Source organism: Chenopodium quinoa, unplaced genomic scaffold, assembly GCF_001683475.1.
Source record: "Chenopodium quinoa cultivar QQ74 unplaced genomic scaffold, ASM168347v1, whole genome shotgun sequence".
Taxonomy (NCBI): Eukaryota; Viridiplantae; Streptophyta; class Magnoliopsida; order Caryophyllales; family Amaranthaceae; genus Chenopodium; species Chenopodium quinoa.
The window spans coordinates 667018-687987 of record NW_018745120.1 but is presented as its reverse complement, the minus strand read 5'-3'; the positions used below and the strand labels follow the sequence as shown (position 1 = coordinate 687987).

Genomic DNA, 20970 nt, shown 5'->3' with positions numbered 1-20970 from the left:
TTTTTTTAAAAAAAAAATTCTGATATAAATGTGCATGGAGAATAACAAATAGATTTAAACTTAAAATTTTAAAGTTTTAAAATTTCATTTGAATTCAAATACAAAATTGAATTTTGGTGACATGACTGCCATGTTACGTTGTATTTAATTGATCTTCTACTTACGAATTTTCCAATTGTGTAAATAATTAATTAAGAAATTACAACGTTCGACTTATCTAATTTATTCCTTGAAATTGATATACTCATGTTTACTTTATTTCCCTCCAACTAAACAATATTTCAGTTTAATATTTTCTAGAACATTCTATTTCCATGGAAATTGACCTCCAAACAAACAACATCAGTTTTGGAAAAATTGTTATATACACCTGGGTGCACGGTGCACCTAAGGGTATTTATTTGCTCATTTGATAATAATATACTATAGAAATTGATTAGGGGATTTTTACCCTGCCACGTGGACCAATCCGATTCTTCCATGTGTCCTCCATATGGACCAGTCAGGACCCTCCACGTGTCGTCCACGTGGACCAACGTGTCACTCAGCGAAGAGTCCAAAGTGGACTAATCAGGGCATGACACGTGGCAGATAAATTGCCAACTTGGACAAGCAGCCTTCCAAGGCCCATACTCCAAGGAAGCCCAGTCAAACTAGGTTTCCCGTAAACCTAAGTCTGACACACGTTACGAGACCCTATAAAAGGGAGATGTTCCCCCTGAGGAACATCATTGAGAAATTATTAAACACACGTGTATATTAATTGTTGAGCATTAACTCTAGCTTTAATTTCACTTCTTGAGAGTTAAGGCTCGAATCTCGAGGCTATCTAAGATAGCCGGAAGATCACTCCTCTCCTAAGAGGAGCCTGATCCCATCTACATTCCGCACTTTTTTACATCCGAACACGTTCTAACTTGATCGTTGGAGGCGGAACTCCCACCCCCAGGAGTCTCCTTTGTTTTGTAGGTACAGGCACGTGGATCTAGTCTTGGTGTTGTAACTCTCCCGCAGGACACATAAAAAACCCCAAAACATTTGGCGCCGTCTGTGGGGAGAGTACTTCTAAGATGGCTTCACAAGAACCTGTACCGCCCTTTAATGAGAAACGGCCTATGGCCGACGCACAAGTCTATACTGACCAAGATACAGATGACGACCTTGAGGTCGACACATACGTGGCCCCTGATGGGTCACTAAGAACTAGGCGCATAAGTCCCGCCGAAAGGATGGAATGGGGAGACGAGCAGGCGGGTACAAGCGAACCAGCCGGCCAGCCGATTGGTCAACCCCAGGCGGCCGAAGGCTCCTCCTCTATCACCAGAAACGAGCTCTTGACACTCATGACAAGTTTCAAAGGGGAGATTAAGGACCAGATTGATAAACGGACGGCTGTCTCCACCAAGGAACAGTCGGCCAAAAAGCCCTCCTAGTCGGGGACCGAGAGGCTACTCCTTACCCTAAACCTAGGGAGGGACAGAGGCGATTGATTGATTTAGCCAAATTACGATTCCCTGAGCCAGAGAAGAGGAAGGCCATCTGGCATGTTCAGCCAGATGGTACAAAGAAAACTTATTCTGATGCCCAGATGTTAACCCAGCAGAAGAAGAACATGCAACTGTCAGAGTCGGCTTCAACGTCGAACTTTCAAGACAGCTTTCAGAATACCTCAATGAGGTATTCACAATCAAACCGACAGAACCAGACAGGCGGTATGTCCGCTCACTCTAGTCCTCAGATGCTCCATGCGGCCCCGTATGCGTCTCAACAGCCATACATGTCGTACGGACAACCTTACATGCAACCAACCCTCTTTGGGGGGCAGGCGACACATAACGTCCAACCTTTGGACTGGCAGCTCTAACTACTAAGACTGGGGGAACAGCCCTATGCGTTCTCCAAGGAAATAATTGAGGTCGCACAGCCGGCCAAGGTGAAAAATGTATTGGTAGGTACCTATGATGGTACCACCAATCCAGAAGATCACCTTATGGCATACACCAACCTCATGTATCTACAAGGGTTGGATGATACCGCATGGTGTCGATGCTTCCCGGCCACATTGAAGGGCGTCGCCCAACAATGGTTCGGCAACCTAACAGCCGGATGCATCAATAATTTCAAGACGCTTGCATACTTGTTTGCGTCCAACTTCTCAATGAACATCCCTGCTAAGAAAACAAGTCTCGACTTTGGTGCAATTCAGCAGGGAGAGAGAGAAGGCCTTCGGTCATATATTAGGCGGTTCAATCTGATGAAAATTCAGATTCAAGGGCTGTCTGATGAAGTGGCCTACACAGACTTTTTCAAAGTTCTAAAGGACGGTCGCCTTTAAGTTCGACCTTGTCAGAAAGAGGGTTGCTACCCTCCAAGAAGCACTGATGGAGGCGGACGCCTATATACAAGCGACCGAACTATGCAACATCAGTAAACAGTCGGACTCCAAGAAGTCTGACAAAAGTGAAAGTCGGTCATCACAACCAGCTAAGAAAGAAGAAAAGAAAAGAAAAGAAGTATGGGTGGCTGATACATCCGAACAACCGTCCCAGAAGAAAAAGAAAGAAACTAAAACGTACTCCCCAAAGTACGAGTTCAATAAAGACTGTTACTCCATCCTCATGGAGATAAAAGACCGGATGACTATTGAAAAGCCGGCTGCTATGAAAGGTTCTGCCAAAAATTGGAACAAAAATAAGTAATGTCATTTCCATGAGGACGTTGGCTATGATACCAACGACTGCAATAGTCTCAGGCGGCTGTTGGACCGCCTGACTAACAAAGGGGTGCTCAAGTCCTAAATTCTAAGGTTCAAAGTTACCCTGCAAACCAACCCTAGGCAGTCGTCCAAGAAAAAGTCTCAACCTGCTAATAGTTCTAATACTGATGAAGAACAGATCTATACAATAGCAGGTGGCTATGCTGGAGGCGGCCCTACCATTCGGGGAACTAAAGATTACATCAGGCAGTTAGATGTAAGCTCAGTTGATGAGGGGCAGGTGCCTAAGGACACTTTCCATGAAGTTTTCATCTCTGTGGGAGACAGGGGCAATGTCAGAGGGTCGCATGATGACCCCATTGTCATCGAATGCAAAGTGGCCAACCAAAAGGTGGGCCGAATCCTCATAGACACCGACAGTTCCTCTGATCTCATCAACCACAAGTGCTTGACCAAGCTCAAGTACAAGCCCGAGAGCATGCACAAGGTCTCTCATCCCTTAGTGGGATTTGGGGGCGGAGTTGTGCATCCGATAGGTCGAATAGACTTACCCATTCGGCTGGGAGAAAAGGGAGAGGGACGCCACTTGGTGGTCCGGTTCTTAGTTGTTGAAGAGCTGATCGCCTATAACATGATTTTGGGTCGTCCCACCCTAAATGAATCCAAAGCTATTATCATTCCTTCCCTTATGCTTCTCAAGTTTGAAAGGGATGATGGAACAGTCGGCTCCCTACGGGGAGACCAAAAGACGGCTAGGGAGTGCTATCTCTCTAACGTCAAACCCACTGCGGTCGCATCCGGCCTTAGTGGAGAAACTATAGACCTTGACAAAATCAAGGAAGCAGCGCTTGCTCCATAGCAAGCGGCAAAAAGAGAAAGGTCGACCAGTTGGTGGCCGTGAAAAAAGACAAGCAATAGCAATCACTGACTGGAGAACTGCCGGATGAACTCCGTCCCCAGCCGATTGGTGAGCACATTGATATTGTTCTAGATGACACTCGTCCAGAACGTACTATTAAGGTCGGGACGGCTGCTTTTGCTAAATTGGGTGCAGACCTGCACAACCTATTGAAAGAGTTCAAAGACATCTTTGCCTTTGAAGTGGACGAGATGTCAGGTATCAGCCCGGATCTAGCCGTCCACAACTTGCTGTGGATCCGAAAAAGAAGCCGGTTAGGCAAAAAAAAAAGGAACCATGGTGAAGAAAGAAGCTAGGCGGTAGCCGCCGAGGTGAAAAAACTGTTAGATGCTGGGTTCATTCGACAATGCTACTTCCCAGATTAGGTTGCCAATGTTGTGCTTGTGAAAAAGCCGAATGGTACCTGGCGCATGTGTGTTAACTACATAGACCTGAACAAGGCATGTCCGAAGGATAGTTATCCTCTTCCAAAGATCGACAGTCTGGTCAATTCTACTGTCGGCCATGCGTTGATGAGCTTTATGGACACCTATTCAGGCTTTCACCAGATACCCTTTTGGAAAAAAGATCAAGAAAAGACAGCATTTGTCACTGATCAGGGGTTATTCTGCTATACTGTGATGCCGTTTGGTTTGAAGAATGCGCCTGCTACCTTCCAGCGAATGATTAATAGTCTCTATTAATCAAATTGGAAGGAATGTGGAGGCATATATTGAAGACATGATAGTAAAATCCAAACTTCAGACGGATCATCTTACAGACCTCTGAGAAACATTCGCCACACTTAGGCGGCACCAGGTCATGCTCAATCCTAAAAAGTGTGTCTTTGGTGTTGAGTCTGGGAAGTTTCTCGGATTTTTAATTGATCAAAGGGGGATATAGGCTAACCCAGAAAAAATACAGGTGGTCATAACATGTAGAGGCCCTGCACTATAAAAGAAGTTCAGAAGTTGAGAGGTTGTTTGGCGGCATTGGGGAGGTTCCCCAGTCGCTCAGGCGACAAGTGCCTCTAATTCTTCCAAACCATTAAAAAGAAGACAATTTTTGAATGAGGGGCGGATGCAGAAGCGACCTTTCAAAAGTTGAAACAACACTTGCACTCTTTGCCAAGGCTGGTTAGTCCTTTGCCAAAGGAAGTTCTATACATGTACCTAGCCGTCTCTAACCATGCGCTCAGTGCTGTTCTCCTTGCTAAAAGAGGCGGCACCCAACTCCCGGTCTATTTCATCAGTCATGTTCTACGGAATGCAGAGTTGAGGTACCCCCTGGTTGAAAATTTTGGACTTGCCCTCTTTATGGTAGTCAAGAAGTTAAAACCTTACTTCCTGGCACATCCGGTAGTGGTTTACACAAACCAACCAATCAAGCGGCCAATGACAACCATGGAATCATCCGACCAAATGATCAAATGGGCGATTGAAATTCAAAGCCTTGAAATTTCTTTGAACCAAGAAAGGCAGTGAAGGAACAGGCGTTTGCCGACTTCATTGTCGAAATGACAAGGCCAGCTGATCATGAGAACCTTGAGCAGGTTTGGAAGGTATATGTGGACGGGAGCTCCACCCTGAACGGTTGAGGTGCAGGCGTCATATGTCAGTCTCCTGAAGGAGACAAGTATGAATATGCACTACGATTCAAGTTCCAAGCCTCAAATAATGAGGTAGAATATGAAGCCCTACTAGCTGGCATCCGCATGTGTAAGGCGGCTGGGGCAAGCAAAGTGGACGCCTGCTCTGATTTGCAGTTGATTGTAAGCCAATATCATGGGGACTATGAGGCCACCCATCCGGCTATGATTAAATATTTGAAGGCGGTCAAAGAAGAGGTTGGGACACTTGATGAATTTCATCTAAGTCAGGTGCCCAGGTCAGAGAACAATCAGGCGGATGCTCTTTCCAAACTTGAGTCATCCGCGTCCTGTGATACACCTAGGTCAGTCTTCTGGGAAGTTATGGAAAAAAGAAGCATTGAAGAAGATCCCATTGGAGTACTAGACCGAAGCTCAACCTGGATGGATGGCATCCAGGCTTACATAACAGACGGCACCCTGCCGGATACTTACTCAGAGATGGTTGCAATGAAAAAACGTGCGGCCAGTTTTGAAATTCATAATGGAGAACTCTTCAAAAAGGGTTATCTCCAACCTTTACTGAAATGTGTCACCCTAGAGAAGGGGCGAGAGGTTTTAGAAGACTTGCACTTAGGCTTCTGCGCCTCCCATATAAGCGGCAAGACCCTAGCAAAGAGAGCCAGGCGGCAGGGCTACTTTGGGCCCACTCTTGAAGCAGACGCCATAGAAATGGTGAAGAAATGTGACAAGTGTCAAAGGTTTGGCAAACTCATCCACCGTTCGGCTACTGAACTAACGGACATCCATAGCCCAGTACCATTCGCCAAGTGGGGCATGGATATTCTGGGACCTTATACTCCTGCTACAAGCAGACGGAGGTATATCCTGGTTGCTGTCGACTACTTCACCAAATGGGTCGAAGTAGAGGCAGTCAAAGGCATTAAGACCAAAGATGTTATCTCTTTCATCTAGAGAAATGTCATCACTCGGTATGGGCCAGGTTGAAGCCTACAACAAGTTAATCTCTGATGGCATCAAAAAGAAAATTGAAAGAGCTGGCGGCCTATGGGTTGACGAGCTACCGCATATTCTGTGGGCCATCAAGACGAGTGAAAAAGGGGCGACTGGTGAAAATCCATTTCTCATGGTTTATGGGGCAGAAGTTGTTTTGCCTATTGAGCACTATGAGCTGACTCTTCGAGTTATGTTATATGATGAGAAGGCTAACTAGGAGGCCATGCGACTAGCACAGGACTCACTTCCAGAACGCAGGGGCAATGCTGCCTTGCTCCATGAGATCTACCGTCTAAGAATGACGAGAGCCTACAATAAAAGAGTGCACAAGCGGCCCCTGAAAGTGGGGGACTTTGTGTTGCGAAAAATGGAGGCAACCGGTGGGGCCAATGAGCAAAGAAAGCTGACTCCCAATTGGGAAGACCCCTACCGGATCTATGAAAAAGTACGAGGCGGCACCTTCCGCCTGGAAACACCAGACGACCGGCAGCTAGGAAGAACTTGGAATGTAAACAACTTGAAAAAGTACTACTTCTGAGACTTGTAAATTTTTTGTGAATGAAAACACATCAATAAAAAGTTGCTATTTGTTTTCAATACTTTGTATTTTACGCATCCTCCCAAAAGGGAGGGACGCCTGCCTAATAAGTAGACGTCCTTTTTATTATTTTCCTTCTAATCCAACATGAGTAGAAATAAGCTAAGTCTAGCAAACTTAGCAACTATGTGTTGTTCCACTCAGAACAAATGAGGCCTATGGCCGGATGATCTAAGTCAGGCCTATGGCCTAACTATCAAAATGAGGCCTATGGCCGGATATTCTTAATTTATAAAACATTATGTTTGTCCCTAACATGAGCAGGCGTCCGGAGACATCCATTTGGGTGAATTCGTCGCAGAGAGCATCCCCCATTTGGGTGGCACATTGCTCTATAAACAAAAACAAACGACCCTACCGGTTGTCCATAAAGACAAGCTCGCAGTCGTTTGCATCGATCAAATGAGACAAGGATAAAAAAGACTACCGACTGTTCTACAAAACAAGTGATAGTCTATAATATCTGAGTCAGATAACCGTCTGTTGATTTCTTAGGGGCAACTCAGTCGGCTAAATTTGAGGATATAAGCTAAGTTCGACTCTTAGCAGCTAAATTGCAAAACAAGCTAAGTCCAACACTTAGCAGCTAAGCATGCAAAGCAATCAAGCGCCCTTTTGTCGTCTGCTTCCTTTATACATTTTAAAACCAAGAGACAAAGACTAATTTAACCCTAAGGGTTACCTCACAGTCGTTCAACCTGAAAAACCTAAAATGGAACCTAAAAGGCTCGAATAAAACCGCATGTCTTATTGACAACAGTCGGTATTCGAACACTATTCCTACTTAGGATGGTGAAACTAAGATAGTTGAAGCTAACGCCGGCAACATAACAGGCAGCTGCTATCCTGGTTAGATATTCCGTTTGACGCCTGTTATTTTCCAGATATCATACAAACGACATATTTGAAATATAGAAAATAAGCTAAGTATAAAAACTTGGCAACTATGCATAGTTCGTCTTATGAACTATAAATGAGGTCAAGAACCGGATCATGCTGAGCGTATAACCGTCTGTCCAATGGCCTGCTGTTCTCCTGGTTTGGGGCAATCACCATAGTGATTGATTGACTTAGAAATCAGCCATACTCTTTATAGTATCAAAAATTTCCAAGTCAATCGATCAACCTTTAAAAACCAGGCGCACAGCTGCCCAGGGTCAAAAACAGTCGGTATACCAAAACAATCGGCATATTAAAAAGTATTCAAAGCATTCATACAAAAAGGCAAGCTATACTTAGCAAAATTTATGAAATGTAAAAATTCAAAGCAAAGTGCAAATTGGAAAATTCGACAAAACCGCCGGATGATTCATATTAACAGTCGGCCAGAAGACCGAAAAAAATGTTAAAATTGTCAATAAACCCCGAACCCTTGGTCGGGTAATGATATAAAGCAAGCAGCACGCAGGCCGAAGAAAGTTGATATAAAAACAAGAAAAGCTTAAGTAGCAGGAGGGGGCTGTTCCACTACTAGAAATAGGCTTATTTCCGAGGGAATTGTTCCGACGGAATATAATTCCCTCGGAAAATTCAAAAATTCCGGCGGAAATTGAAGTTGTAGGAATAATCCGTCGGAAAAGTCCTCTACCGACAAAATATTCCCTCAGAAACTTTCCGACGGATTTTTTTTTCCGTCGCTATGTTTCGCTTACGACGGAATATTCCCTTGGAAAGGCTTCCGACGGAATTTATTCCCTCGGAAGTATCAGGTTCCGACGGATTTTTTCGTCTGAACCGGATATTTTCGAGGGAATAAATTCCGTCGGAAGCTGAGAACAATTAAAAAAATGCAACTTTTCTGAACAGAACACAGAACCAAAAAAAAAGAGAAAGGGGAAGAGAGAGAAAGGGAAGGTGACACAGGAAGAGGAAGAGGAAGAGAGAGAAAGGGAGAAGGAGAAAGAGGAAGAGAGAGAAAGGGAGGGAGACACAGGAAGAGAGAGGAAGAGGACGAGAGAGAAAGGGCCACGCCCACCTGTCGCCGCCGCCACCACGCCCCCCTCCGCTGCTGCACCGCCGCCGGTAAGTTTCCTTATTTTTTTTTTTAATTTTTTCCGGAAAACCCTAACCACCACCTTTCACCTAGGGCGTACCGGAGTTGTTACTAACAACGACCAACCCCAAAGCCTCACTCGCCGGCAGGTCTGCAACCACCACGACCACCAGCCGCCGCCGCCGCCAGCAGGTAGTTTCCGTTTCCTTTTTTTTTGGTTTTTTTTTTTATTTTTTTACATAAGTACACATATTTTATTTTTATTTTTTTATACAAAATGCAAGCATAAACTTAAAAGCTTAAATCATAAATGTAGTTTATACTTTAATTTTTTGTTAATTTTTTGTTTGGAATTTGAATATTTGTAGGTTTTGTATATTGAATTGTTTCTTTGGCAATAACAAACTCAGATCTACAGGTTAGATAGTATTTTAAAGCTAAATTTATAAATTTAGTTTATACTTGGCATGTTAGTTCCTAATGGTGTGTAGATATATGTTAGTTTATTATTGTTTTTAGTTATTGTATTTACAATTTGTTGTATTTATATTTTAATTTGTTGAAATATTTGAAATGAATGTGTTTGTGTTATAATATGTTAGATTAGTTTAGTTTATTTAAGTTTACTTTTTAATTACTGTATTATAACACGTTAGTTTAGTTTGGTTTAGTTTAGGGTAATAATGTATGTTAGTTTAGTCTATTTTAGTTTAGTTTAGTTTAGTTTAGTTTATTTTAATTTAGTTTAGTTTATTTAGATTTGGTTTAGTTTTGGTTAATAAAGTGTATGTTAGTGTATTTAGTTTACTATTTATGTTTGATATAATGTTTAATATAATATTTAATAAGCGTGCTTATTTATTTGCTTAGTTTAGTTTAATTATGATATGTCTCTGTTTAGTTTAATGCATATGTTCTTCACTTTATATATATATAATAAATGAATCATTTGCATAATCATATGCCTAGATACCCGTTCAAGGCATACACATTAGGAGTATGTCTTGGATAGTCCCCGGTTGGGACTGTCCTTGTACGCTTATTCTCACTTAGGTGGTGAATGTAAGCCTTGTTTTTTATTCTAGGGAAAATCCTGCCTTTTCATGCATTTCTCTACTGTGTTCTCTGGGTACATATGTAGGTGTGTTTAATCGCCTACATCGTGTACTTGGAGAACTGTAGGGAAATGCTGGCGGATTTTCCATAGAATTGAAAACTCGGGTTACATTCACTAGTGAGAATAAACGTACAAGGATGGGTTAGGTTGGAGTGATAAGGACCCTTTGGAAGTATTTCAAATCTCATTTGCATTTCCATAACACTTTGGTGGATAATGACTGGGAAATACCGTTCATGACTAATGTGATTGTACATATGCGTGAGCTGTGTAGAAGTTGTAATCATGAAACGAATAGAACGTAGCTGGATGTATAAAAGGACGATTGGGCAAAGTATTAATCCAGATTTCGTGAAAGGAGTTGATGAATCCATTCAGTACGTCACAGATCATCCCGAGAGTAGTAATCCGGATGAGGTTAGGTGTCCATGTGTTAAATGTAAGAACAAACGCCTTTGGAATGCGGATACGGTTAAAATTCATCTGTATGGCAAGGGCTTCGTACCTAACTACTATGAGTGGATGTGTCAAGGGGAAGGGTATCCGGGAGTTCCCGAACGGCGGTCCAATGAATATCGTGACATGGTTTTGGATGCTTTTGGTCATAGTCAAGATCAAGGGCACTCCGAGGAGGCTAGTGTTTCATCAGAAGAGGAGCCTAATGCAACTGCTAAGCATTTTCTGGATTTGTTGAAGGCTTCTGAAAGGCCATTATACGAAGGGAGTTCTTTGTCTTTGTTAGAGATGGCCGCTAGAATCACTAGTCTAAAATGTGAGTATAATTTGCCTCACAGATGTGTTGATGGGTTTGCTTCTTTGCTAAGTGAGGCGATTCCGAACAACAACCATATGGCCGACACTTTCTACGAGGTGAAGAAGATTGTGAAGGGGTTGGAACTGTCCCATCAAAAGATTCATGCATGCCCGAAAGGGTGTATGTTATTTTGGAAGGATGATGCTCAGTTGTCTGAATGTCGGGTTTGTGGCAGCGACCGATACAAGCAGACTTCCAAAGGTAGCCTTGTGCCTTTGAATGTTCTATTTTATTTCCCGATCACACCCAGGTTGCAAAGACTGTTTTCAACGAAGAACATTTTGGAGGAAATGACATGGCATTCGAAAAATCCCAGAGTTCAAGGCACAATGGCACACCCTAGTGACAGTGCAGCTTGGAAACACCTCGATTGTCGGTTTCCAGAGTTTGCTTCTGAGCCTCGTAATGTGAGACTTGGCTTGTGTACAGATGGTTTTGCTCCTCATGGTAAGTTTGGGGGACAATATTCTTGTTGGCCTGTCATTTTGACCCCTTATAACTTGCCTCCCTCAATGTGCATGAAAAGACAATTCATGTTCCTTTCGTTGCTCGTTCTTGGTCCTAAAAACCCTAAGGGCAACTTGGATGTTTACATGCAACCGCTGATAGAGGAGTTGAAACTATTGTGGGAAGTTGGCGCGACTACTTATGATATTTCGAAGAAACAGAATTTCAATCTTCGAGCAGCCATCCTATGGACCGTTAGTGACTTCCCGGCTTATGGCATGTTGTCTGGTTGGGCCACGGCTGGTAAGAAAGCGTGTCCACATTGCATGGAGAAGACCAAAGCATTTTGGCTTGAACATGGTGGTAAAGTTTCTTGGTTTGATTGCCACCGGCAATTCCTTCCGACAGATCACCCTTTTCGGAACAGTAAAACAACATTCTGTAAAAGCAAAGTAGAGAAAGGAGTCCCTCCACACATCATGTCAGGAGAGGAGCTGTGGGAATGTGTTAAGGACCTTCCGAAGGCTACAGATGGACCCGATTCCATTAAAAGGCTGAAAAATGAAAAGAAGGGGTGGTTCAAGAAAAGCACCTTGTGGGAGCTTTCATATTGGAAGCATCTCCTCATTCGTCACAACTTAGATGTCATGCACATTGAAAAGAACTTCTTTGATCAGTTAATTCACACTGTAATGGATGTGAAAAAGCATACGTGTGACACGCCTTCAGCTCGGAATGACATTGCTAAATATTGTAAACGTCCCCAGCTTCATCTTGAAAAGAATGATAGAGGAAAAGAGATAATTCCAAAGGCTCCATTCGCTCTTGACAAGGCTCAGAGAAACGTTTTGTGTGAGTGGGTTAAACAATTGCGGTTCCCTGATGGTTACGCCTCAAATTTGAGCAGATGCGTAGATTTCCAAGCGTATAAGCTCTATGGAATGAAAAGCCATGACTGTCACGTGTTCATGGAGAGGATGTTGCCCACAGCTTTGAGGGAATTGCTCCCTGGCCATATTTGGAATGCAATTATAGAGATCAGCCAATTCTTCCGCGACTTGTGTTGCTATACAACATCAGTTAGTGACATGGAGCGATTGGAGAAAAACATACCTGAGATCCTCTGTAAGCTTGAGAAGATCTTCCCCCCTACATTCTTTAAATCCATGGAGCATTTTCTTATACATTTGCCGTACGAGGGGAAGTTATGTGGTCCTGTACAATAATATTTCATATAGGCAAGTCTTTGTTCATTTTGGCTCCAAATGCATCCCAAAACGTAGGGAATTGTAGTTTTATGTGATTTCAAGTGTTATATCCCTTAGAATAACTACAATATACATGTTTAGAGAAAGAAATAGTTCATTTGGTAAAAAACTTAGAAAATGTGCAAATAATAGTTTATATAGGCAAGTCTTTGTTCATTTTGGCTCCAAATGCAACCCGAAACGTAGGGAGTTAGTTTTTTTTTTGGCATTTCAAGGCATGAACCCCTTAGAATACTTATAATATACATGTTTAGAAAAAGAAATAGTTCATTTGGTCGAAAACTTAGAAAATGGGCAAAGAATAAGTCATATAAGCCATAGTTGGTTCAATTTGGCTCAAAATGCGTCCCAAACCTTAGGGAGTTAGTTTTTTTTGGCATTTCAAGGCATGAACCCCTTAGAATACCTATAATAGACATGTTTAGAGAAAGAAATAGTTCATTTGGTCGAAAATGAAGAAAATGGGCAAAGAATAGGTCATATACGCCATACTTGGTTCATTTTGGCTCCAAATGCGACCCGAAACATAGGGAGTTATTTTTTTTGGCATTTCAAGGCATGAACCCCTTATAATACCTATATTAGACATGTTTAGAGAAAGAAATAGTTCATTTGGTCGAAAATGAAGAAAATGGGCAAAGAATAGGTCATATACGCCATACTTGGTTCAATTTGGCTCCAAATGCGACCCAAAACGTAGGGAGTTAGTTTTTTTTGGAATTTCAAGGCATGAACCCCTTAGAATACTTATAATACACATGTTTAGAAAAAGAAATAGTTCATTTGGTCGAAAACTTAGAAAATGGGCAAAGAATAGGTCATACAAGCCATAGTTGGTTCAATTTGGCTCAAAATGCGTCCCAAACCTTAGGAAGTTAGTTTTTTTTTTGGCATTTCAAGTCATTTACCCCTTAGAATACCTATAATATACATGTTTAGAAAAATAAATAGTTCATTTGGTCGAAAATGAAGAAAATGAAGTCACCTACGTCATATTACTTTGTTTATTTTTTCATGAATATGGTACCCTAAGCTTAGCTTATTTGTATACCTTACTAACTTGTTGTTCCTTTTCATATGTTTTTCTTATAGGAGGCCTACCGAAAGAGGGTTGAGGAGGCTAGCACTCAAAGGACTCAGAAGAGTCTGAATGAGCTGTACTGGGAGACCGTGGGTGGTCGAAACAAAAAAGGACGTGTGAAGGGACTTGGCGGAAGTGCTGACCTTTACTATGGCAGCCAGATGGGTCGAATTTCCACATTTTCCCTCCAATACACGCCCTCCCTTGTTTCTCAGATGCAGGATCAGGTGAAAACCAGGGTGCAGGCTCTTCGGCAAGAAATGGAACGCTAGATGGAAGCCCGAGTTCAAGCCTCAGTAAGATCCCAAATGGAAGAAATGGAGAAGAGGTTGGAAGAGAGGATGATGGGTCGTTACGCCAATGACCCATGTTCCACCGTGCGACCTCCATTTCGAGGTCCCAAAGACGACGACCCGGGTAGTGGTGGAGCTGGCCAGGGCACTCGCGCAGTTGATGCACATTGATTAACTTAGTGTTTGTTAGTTCTAATTTAAGATTAACTTAGTGTTTATTGTAGACATTGGAATTAGTATATATATATATATATATATAATTATTTTTGCACAAAAACCAATAATTTTATTCAATCGTTAATATAAGAAGCAGGAATTACAGGTGTGAAAGGGTATCCACGACCAAAAGAGGGAATAGTCAAACTAGTAAAAGCGCCCACGTTATTCCGTCGCAGCTTTCCGACGGAATTATATTCCGTCGCAATGGTGGAACCTTCCGACGAATTTTTACGTCGGTAGCTTGCGACGGATAATATTCCATAGGAACATTGCGACGGAAAAGTCCGTAGGAACATTGTGCGTTACCTACGGAAAAATCCGCCGGAAGATGGTAGCTACCGACGGAATATTCCGTCGGAAGGGGGCACGTATCGACGGAATATTCCGTCGGAAGGCGGGACAATTCCGAGGGGTTTATTTCCGTCGGAACCTTGCGACGGATTCCCAATTCTGGTCAAACGCAGGCTCCGACAAATTGTAATCCGTCGGAACTTCCGTCGGTAGGACATTTTCCGACGGAAAATCCCTCGTATGTGCCAAAATTCCTACAAAGGGTTTTCCGACAACGTGTTCCGACGGAAATCCGTCGGAAACAGCCTTTTTCGACGGATTTATAAGGAATACCGACGGATTTTTTCCGTCATAAATAAGGTGTTTTCTAGTAGTGTTCAGCATCAGCAGCCGCATCCTTTTGTTCCCCAGTCGGCTGCTGCTCTTTTTCGGCATCCGCTTCCTCCGCCTCCTGGTCCGACCCCCCGGATGCGGAATCAGACTACTCGCCCTCCCCCTACTTCTCCATCTTGGCCTTAGCCCATGATCTTCTCATTTTACTCTTGAGTAGAGGCGACAAACTGATTCTTCCAGCCCTCATAGCTGGCGTCCGGGAAAAGAGCCGCCCAGGTCATCTTCATGATGATGTTGCAGTCTTCCATCATGTCTTTGACCAAGGCTTGCTTTTCCTCCTCGACTCTAGAAGTGTATTTTTGGCGAGCTGGACTTCCTAGTTAGCCAACCGTTGTTTCAGTTTGTCAACGCGAGTACGAAGGTCGTCTGCTTCCCTCTCCGCCTCTTTGAGAGGCTCGAGCTTGGCCTTGAGGTCCTTGACCTGCTGCTCCAGCTCAGAGACCCGCTTCTGCGTAGCGTCCAAGTTAGCGTTGACCTGCAGGTTGGCAGTCGCCTGTGAATATAGTATGTCAGTTGTCAATATTTCATTTTGAGCTATTTGAAACATGGCCTTATCATGAGAAGAGGCGGAGCGAGCATTCGCAGCTTTTACCTCCTTGGTCTTCTCGTTGATGGGCCTGCGAAGACCGTGCACTCGCAGCATAGGCTGCATTCGGCAAAAGAGAACATTAGTAACAGACGGCTCTAAGAGTTGTGTAAAAAAAAAAAAAAGGAAGTAAAAAATTACAAGGATACCTCAGCTAAGAGGGCGAGGATGGCATCCAGGTTGAGGGTGCCGACTCCCTTGACCAACTTCCTGTCTTCAAGGGAGACGACTCTCATCATGGTCTTGCTCAGCTAGCTGTTGAAGATCTGGCCTTTGAGGGGTATCTGCAGAATCAACATTTTTTAAGTACTTGGTGTAAACTCGGCCAATAGACGGACTATTTTCAGAGGTACTAGACGACTGCTGATTGAACTTGACCCTATAGGGGTAAGGTAAGGGATTAAAATTTTTGATACCTTTAGCCACCACTTCCTTCTCCTTATGAGGCCGAAGGAGGACTGGAGACTTGGGAGGATGGCTTCTCCCTGGCCTACTAGCCACATGTTTCCTAGGTTTACCAGGAGTTGTCACGTCACCAGTCGTCTGTTTCCAAATCTTTGGATCCGGCTGTGAGTGAGGAGAGGGTTTGTTGGGGTCGCCCTGCAACAAAAACCACAGAGTGAGAAGCAGGCGACAACAAATCAATTTTGACTTAGACAAATGGAAGAGAAGTTCACCTTGGGCGCTTGTGAAGTAGGCGACTCTTCAGCAGGCCGCTTGCTCAGGATGGCCAAGCGGTATTGAGCAGCAACTTTCTTTGATGCCGAGAGCTTCTCCATAGCTTTATCTGCAAATGATGAATTAAAGGGTTAGTTCGACGCAAAATCAACCAAGTCTTACAAAATACTTGAACATGTGGTCAACTACCTCTCGGCATCTCTCCACTAAGGCCACAGGCGGCCAGATATGTCCCACCGTATAGCCAATTATACTTGGGAATATAATTTTGGGGAATGAACTCTCTCACCCCAGTCTCGGGGCTTGCTTGGATAACCACTTTGAAGAGGCCTTTGTCAAGGATATCCTCTCTAGCTCTACGAGGAACAAGCGGTAGCTCAGATCCGCCTGTTAGGAAAGGTGGGTTCCTGTTCCACCTGTTAAACTTTTTATTTCTGACTTTGTCAAGGCTGGAGACAATGTAGAAAGTGTTTCTCCAATCTTTCGATTTGTTCTCCTTCCCTAAAGTCATCATACTAGCCGGTCCCGCTTGTTTTTGAGGTTCGGTTGAGGTAGTGCATGTGGGCGAATGCTTCAAAGCTGGGGTCTACTTCGTGCATTTCGCAGTCGGCAACATAGCCTAAGATGTTGAACCAAGAGTTTGGGGTCAGTTGCCAGACACCCAGCTGGTATCCGTCCAAGATTTGCTCCACAGCCGGATGTAGAGGAAATCTTAGGCCAGCCTTAATAGCCGCCTCATAGCAGCCAAAAACATTCGTCCCCATAGCTGGACTCCTCTGCCCAGACTACAGTGTCCTCGGCATCCGGCGTGCATAAGATATAACCATGCCCCATGACATGGATAACTCTGAAGCTCCCTATTTTATCCACCATCATTTTCCGCCTGCCTGCGGGAACATGATGATAGTAGGCGGCATATTGCTCTCGGCGGGTAGCAGACGGCTCCGCCCAGTCTTCTCCCATTTCTACTAAAAAGGATTCTCTCGCTGTCTCCAGCCGAGAGTGCCTCTCTTCAAAGTCATTAGAGAATTTGCTTGAAGTACTTGGCTTAGAGTCACTGCCTGAGCTCTAGGACCTAGTGTCTGCCTAACGGGCTAGATCAACAAAGCCCGGAATGTCATTTTGAACCTCCTCCCATGATTCTTCCAAAATGGAATCGTTGGGGCACCAGGCGGCACGTTAGATATCTCACTGACAGGCGCATAGAAGGAGGAGCCATCTGAGTTTGTCACCCTTACAGTTCTTTTAGTTCTGGCCATGGTGTCCTGCACAGACACATAGACAGTCAGACTCGGGGCAGTTCGCAAAGGGTGGTCCAGCAAGGGGCAGTCGACACTCCTAGTTCTAGATTCAGCTGTCCCCGGTGACCGGCTGATCACTAACCTAGGCTGTGCCGTGTGCTTTTGGGATACCATTTTCAAAAAAGAAAACAAAGAGAAAGTACGAAAGAAAAACAGGTGGTTACCTTTAGACTGTAAAGTTGAAGGTGCTTGAAAAATCTTCGGCAGATGTAAGAGTAGGCGGTATGGTAGCAAGCGACAGTCGTTCTTTCTAGTTCTTAAATCAAGAGTTCTGTCTGAAATTTCTAGGAATTACCAACAAATGATTGGGACATCCCCTATTTATAAGGGGGTAATTCCAAGGGATACTTTAAAAAAAAAAAACGGTAAAAACTGTTAGCCAATCAGAGTGTGACATCTGTCACAGGCGCCACGTGGCAAGCCACGTCACCCCTGTGAGGGGCAGATGTTAGGGGATTTTTACCTCGCCATGTGGACCAATCCGTCTGCCACGTGTCCTCCATATGAACCAGTCAGGACCCTCCACGTGTCGTCCACGTGGACCGATGTGTCACTCAGCGAAGAGTCCAAAGTGGACCAATCATGGCATGACACGTGCCAGACAAATTGCCAACTTGGACAAGCAGCCTTCCAAGGCCCATACTCCAAGGAAACCTAGTCAAACCTAGGTTTCCCATAAACCTAGGAGTGACACACATTATGAGACCCTATAAAAGGGAGATGTTCCCCCTAGGAAAATCATTCAGAAATTATTACACACACGTGTACATTAATTGCTGAACATTAACTCCAACTTTAATTGCACTTCTTGAGAGCTAAGGCTCGGATTTCGAGACTGTCTGAGATAGCCGAAAGATCACTCCTCACTAAGAGAAGCCTGATCCCATCTACATTCCGCACTTTTTTACATCCGAACACGTTCTAACTTGATCGTCGGAGGCGGAACTCCCACCCCCGGGAGTCTCCGTTGTTTTGCAGGTATAGGCGCGTGGATCTATTCTTGATGTTGTAATTCTCCCGCAAGACACATAAAAAACCTCGAAATAGAAATAATCATCGAAATGATCAAATAATACCATTGGACACACCGTGTATTGGGTGAGCGAGTATATAACAATTTCTACCAGTTTTGGGAATGTCACATAGGTTGGCGTTGGCGCTATGTTTTTTTTTAAACTCTCAAACCAAACAAACCACCACCACCTTCCTCCATTGCCGATTTTTTCTCTTCCTCAGTGTTATGTTCTCAGACCATCGCCATGAACAAAGAAAACTCGCAAGAAGATTCACTAACACCCGAACAACGAGCTCGAATTTCTCTCAGGTTCAGAGCTGCCAAAGCCCTTCTTGCTCGCAAAAAGCCTCGCTTTTCCTCTCCTCTTTCTGTCCCACTCAAGTAAGCTTTTTCTTCCCTCTTTTTGCATCTTACCCTTTTTCTGTTTTCCGTCAATTGCTGTAATTCAGTTTTAATTTCATCATTTCTTTATTCTGTTAGGTTTTATAGTCGGTTTCGAAGAACAATTGTATTAATTTTAATTAATGGGATTAAGGTCATTACTCAGTGAATTTGATGACGACTTCTTAATTCACTTATATTAATTCAAAAGAGCCCATGTTAATTTGTTAATCGATTCTAATTGTTGTATCAATTCATAATTAGCGGTACGAGAGAGTGAGGGATAGCTCAAGTGGTTAGAGCTTTTCTCCCAGTTTCAGGAGATTCTCACCCCCGCCCTTGTGCCTCTCTAAACACCAACAAAAAAAAAAAAAAAAAAAAAAAACAAAAGAAAACAAATCATAATTAGCAGTATTTAAGTCGAGATATTAAAGTAGGAGGTTATGTATCTCGTTTATAATTGTGATTGGGGTCGGATGTATTTTATTTTGTGATACCGAGCAACACGAATGATGATGAATAGCATGATAAGGAAAATACTATGAATTGGTTGAGATTATAGGAAGCTTTTACTTTGCTATTGGTTTTCATTTAGTCCCTGTGGCATTGCAGTCTGAGCGTGCTGTATTTGTGATTTTTTGTTCCTGAGAAGAATGGTTCTATATACTTGTATGTGATAGTTGCCAGTTTAATGTGTATCAGTGTATATATCATACATGTGAATTTGTGCAATTCTTGTAGGACTACTACTAAACTTGGTAGTAGCTGTTCGACTTGGGTTCCTAAGACTGAGAGAGTCCCACTGAAGGAGTTGCAGAAACCTTTGGAGTCTTTATCTGCATCAAGGGTATCCAACCAAAGTGACAGCAGATATGTTGAGGTATCTTCGCCAATGCGTAGTTTTGCAGATAGGTTATTGGATAGTTCGACAAGTGAGAGCAATGGATGCTCCAGGGATGGGAGTCTATCTACTCCAATCAATGCACAAGTGCAACGATCTAAATCCTTTAGTATAAATCACTGCTCACCAGTTTCCAGTGTTCTTGATGAAGAGTTTGACTCGTCAATTTTTGAAGAAATCGATTTATTGCTTGATGGGACTCATGGGAGTTCAGCTAAACAATCTGAGAGGGAAGTAGATACCAGACAGGATCATATGCCAAAAACTGAACCTGATGATGGGAACCACTCCAATACGAGGACCTTCTTTCATACCGAGATTGATAATCTACATGATGTTCAAGGTGATGTTTCATCACCTCTCATTGGGAAAGTAAACATAACACTATCAAAAGAGTGTTCAGGCATGCCAGAATCTTATTCTAAGTATTTGGAGTCACTTAATGAGGATCAACTGGATGCTGCTTCTACTGATGCCTCAACCCCATTGATGGTTGTAGCTGGTCCAGGAAGTGGAAAGGTCAGCCACAATCTTCTACTTTTTACATCTTCAAAGTTATTAATTCTCTTTAGGTGTTCTTTCTTGCAGTTATGCTGATAATACACTATTATGTCTTATCCTACATATTATATAATCCCTCTTTTTTTTTTTTTTTTTTTTTTTTTTTTGAGTGACTATTATAAGTCTGAAGTGTGAGGAGTTTTGATGTTTAAGCTACAACGAAGAAATGCTTGAACTGTTATGTACCACAGATGAATAATTGATTGTCTATTCATCCCAAAAATAAAAAAAAAGAAAAAAAATCAGTTACTTTTAACTATATCATTCCTTGAGTAATGGCCATGTGGATCCAAAACCTATGTTACATGGACTCTTCATTTCACCTCAAGTACCCATGTCGGACCCTCGACACTCGGACACGGGTATGACACTTGGAAACTTCACTTTTGGTTCAAAACCATGGATTTTTTTTCACAAAATAGCTGAGTCGGACGCTTGGACACATACCCATGTCAGACATGGGTATTTGAGTCCATATAAGATAGTCCAAAACTGTAATGTGTTAGTGTCTACTCACCTACTTTTAATAGCTCTACTTTTTAAAATTGAACTATATGTTTATATGAACTAGACAGAGAATATGATTATGTTTTGTTGGCTCTTTGCAAATGGTCTGGTACTAATTTGATAAAGTAGAGGTTGTAGTTTTGATGATCTCTTTTATCTTCGCCATGTCGGAAGAAAAGTTTCCTATTGTTCAATGTTTTCTTGCCTATCATGTAATGTCTTGAAATGATACTCCCATAACTATTATCCTTTGTTGTCTTTAAACTTTCTTGATTTCGTTCTTTGAGAATAGGTTCCTTCAAATCCT

General features: G+C 42.9%; 2 protein-coding genes across 7 annotated transcripts in view; both read left to right on the top strand.

Annotated features, from left to right (window-relative positions):
* Nucleotides 1-10212: 10212 nt before the first annotated feature.
* LOC110710077 lies at nt 10213-13809 on the top strand. The gene is made up of 4 exons (XM_021888332.1): nt 10213-10634; nt 10722-11188; nt 11351-12405; nt 13549-13809. Exons 1-4 carry the CDS (start codon nt 10213-10215, stop codon nt 13807-13809), a joined length of 2205 nt encoding a protein of 734 aa, XP_021744024.1.
* A 4611-nt stretch (nt 13810-18420) lies between these two features.
* Nucleotides 18421-20970, top strand: part of LOC110710078 (ATP-dependent DNA helicase SRS2-like protein At4g25120) — a 38292-nt gene continuing 35742 nt past the window's right edge. For 2 of the 6 annotated variants that reach the window (XM_021888334.1, XM_021888333.1), the window contains exons 1-2: nt 18432-18694; nt 19436-20114. In XM_021888334.1, coding sequence (XP_021744026.1) covers nt 18558-18694; nt 19436-20114 — 816 coding nt within the window. In that variant the 5' untranslated portion in view covers nt 18432-18557. Of the gene's footprint in view, nt 18695-19435; nt 20115-20970 lie in introns of all 6 variants that reach the window. The other 4 variants (XM_021888338.1, XR_002509113.1, XM_021888337.1 and 1 more) reach the window with 4 other exon arrangements.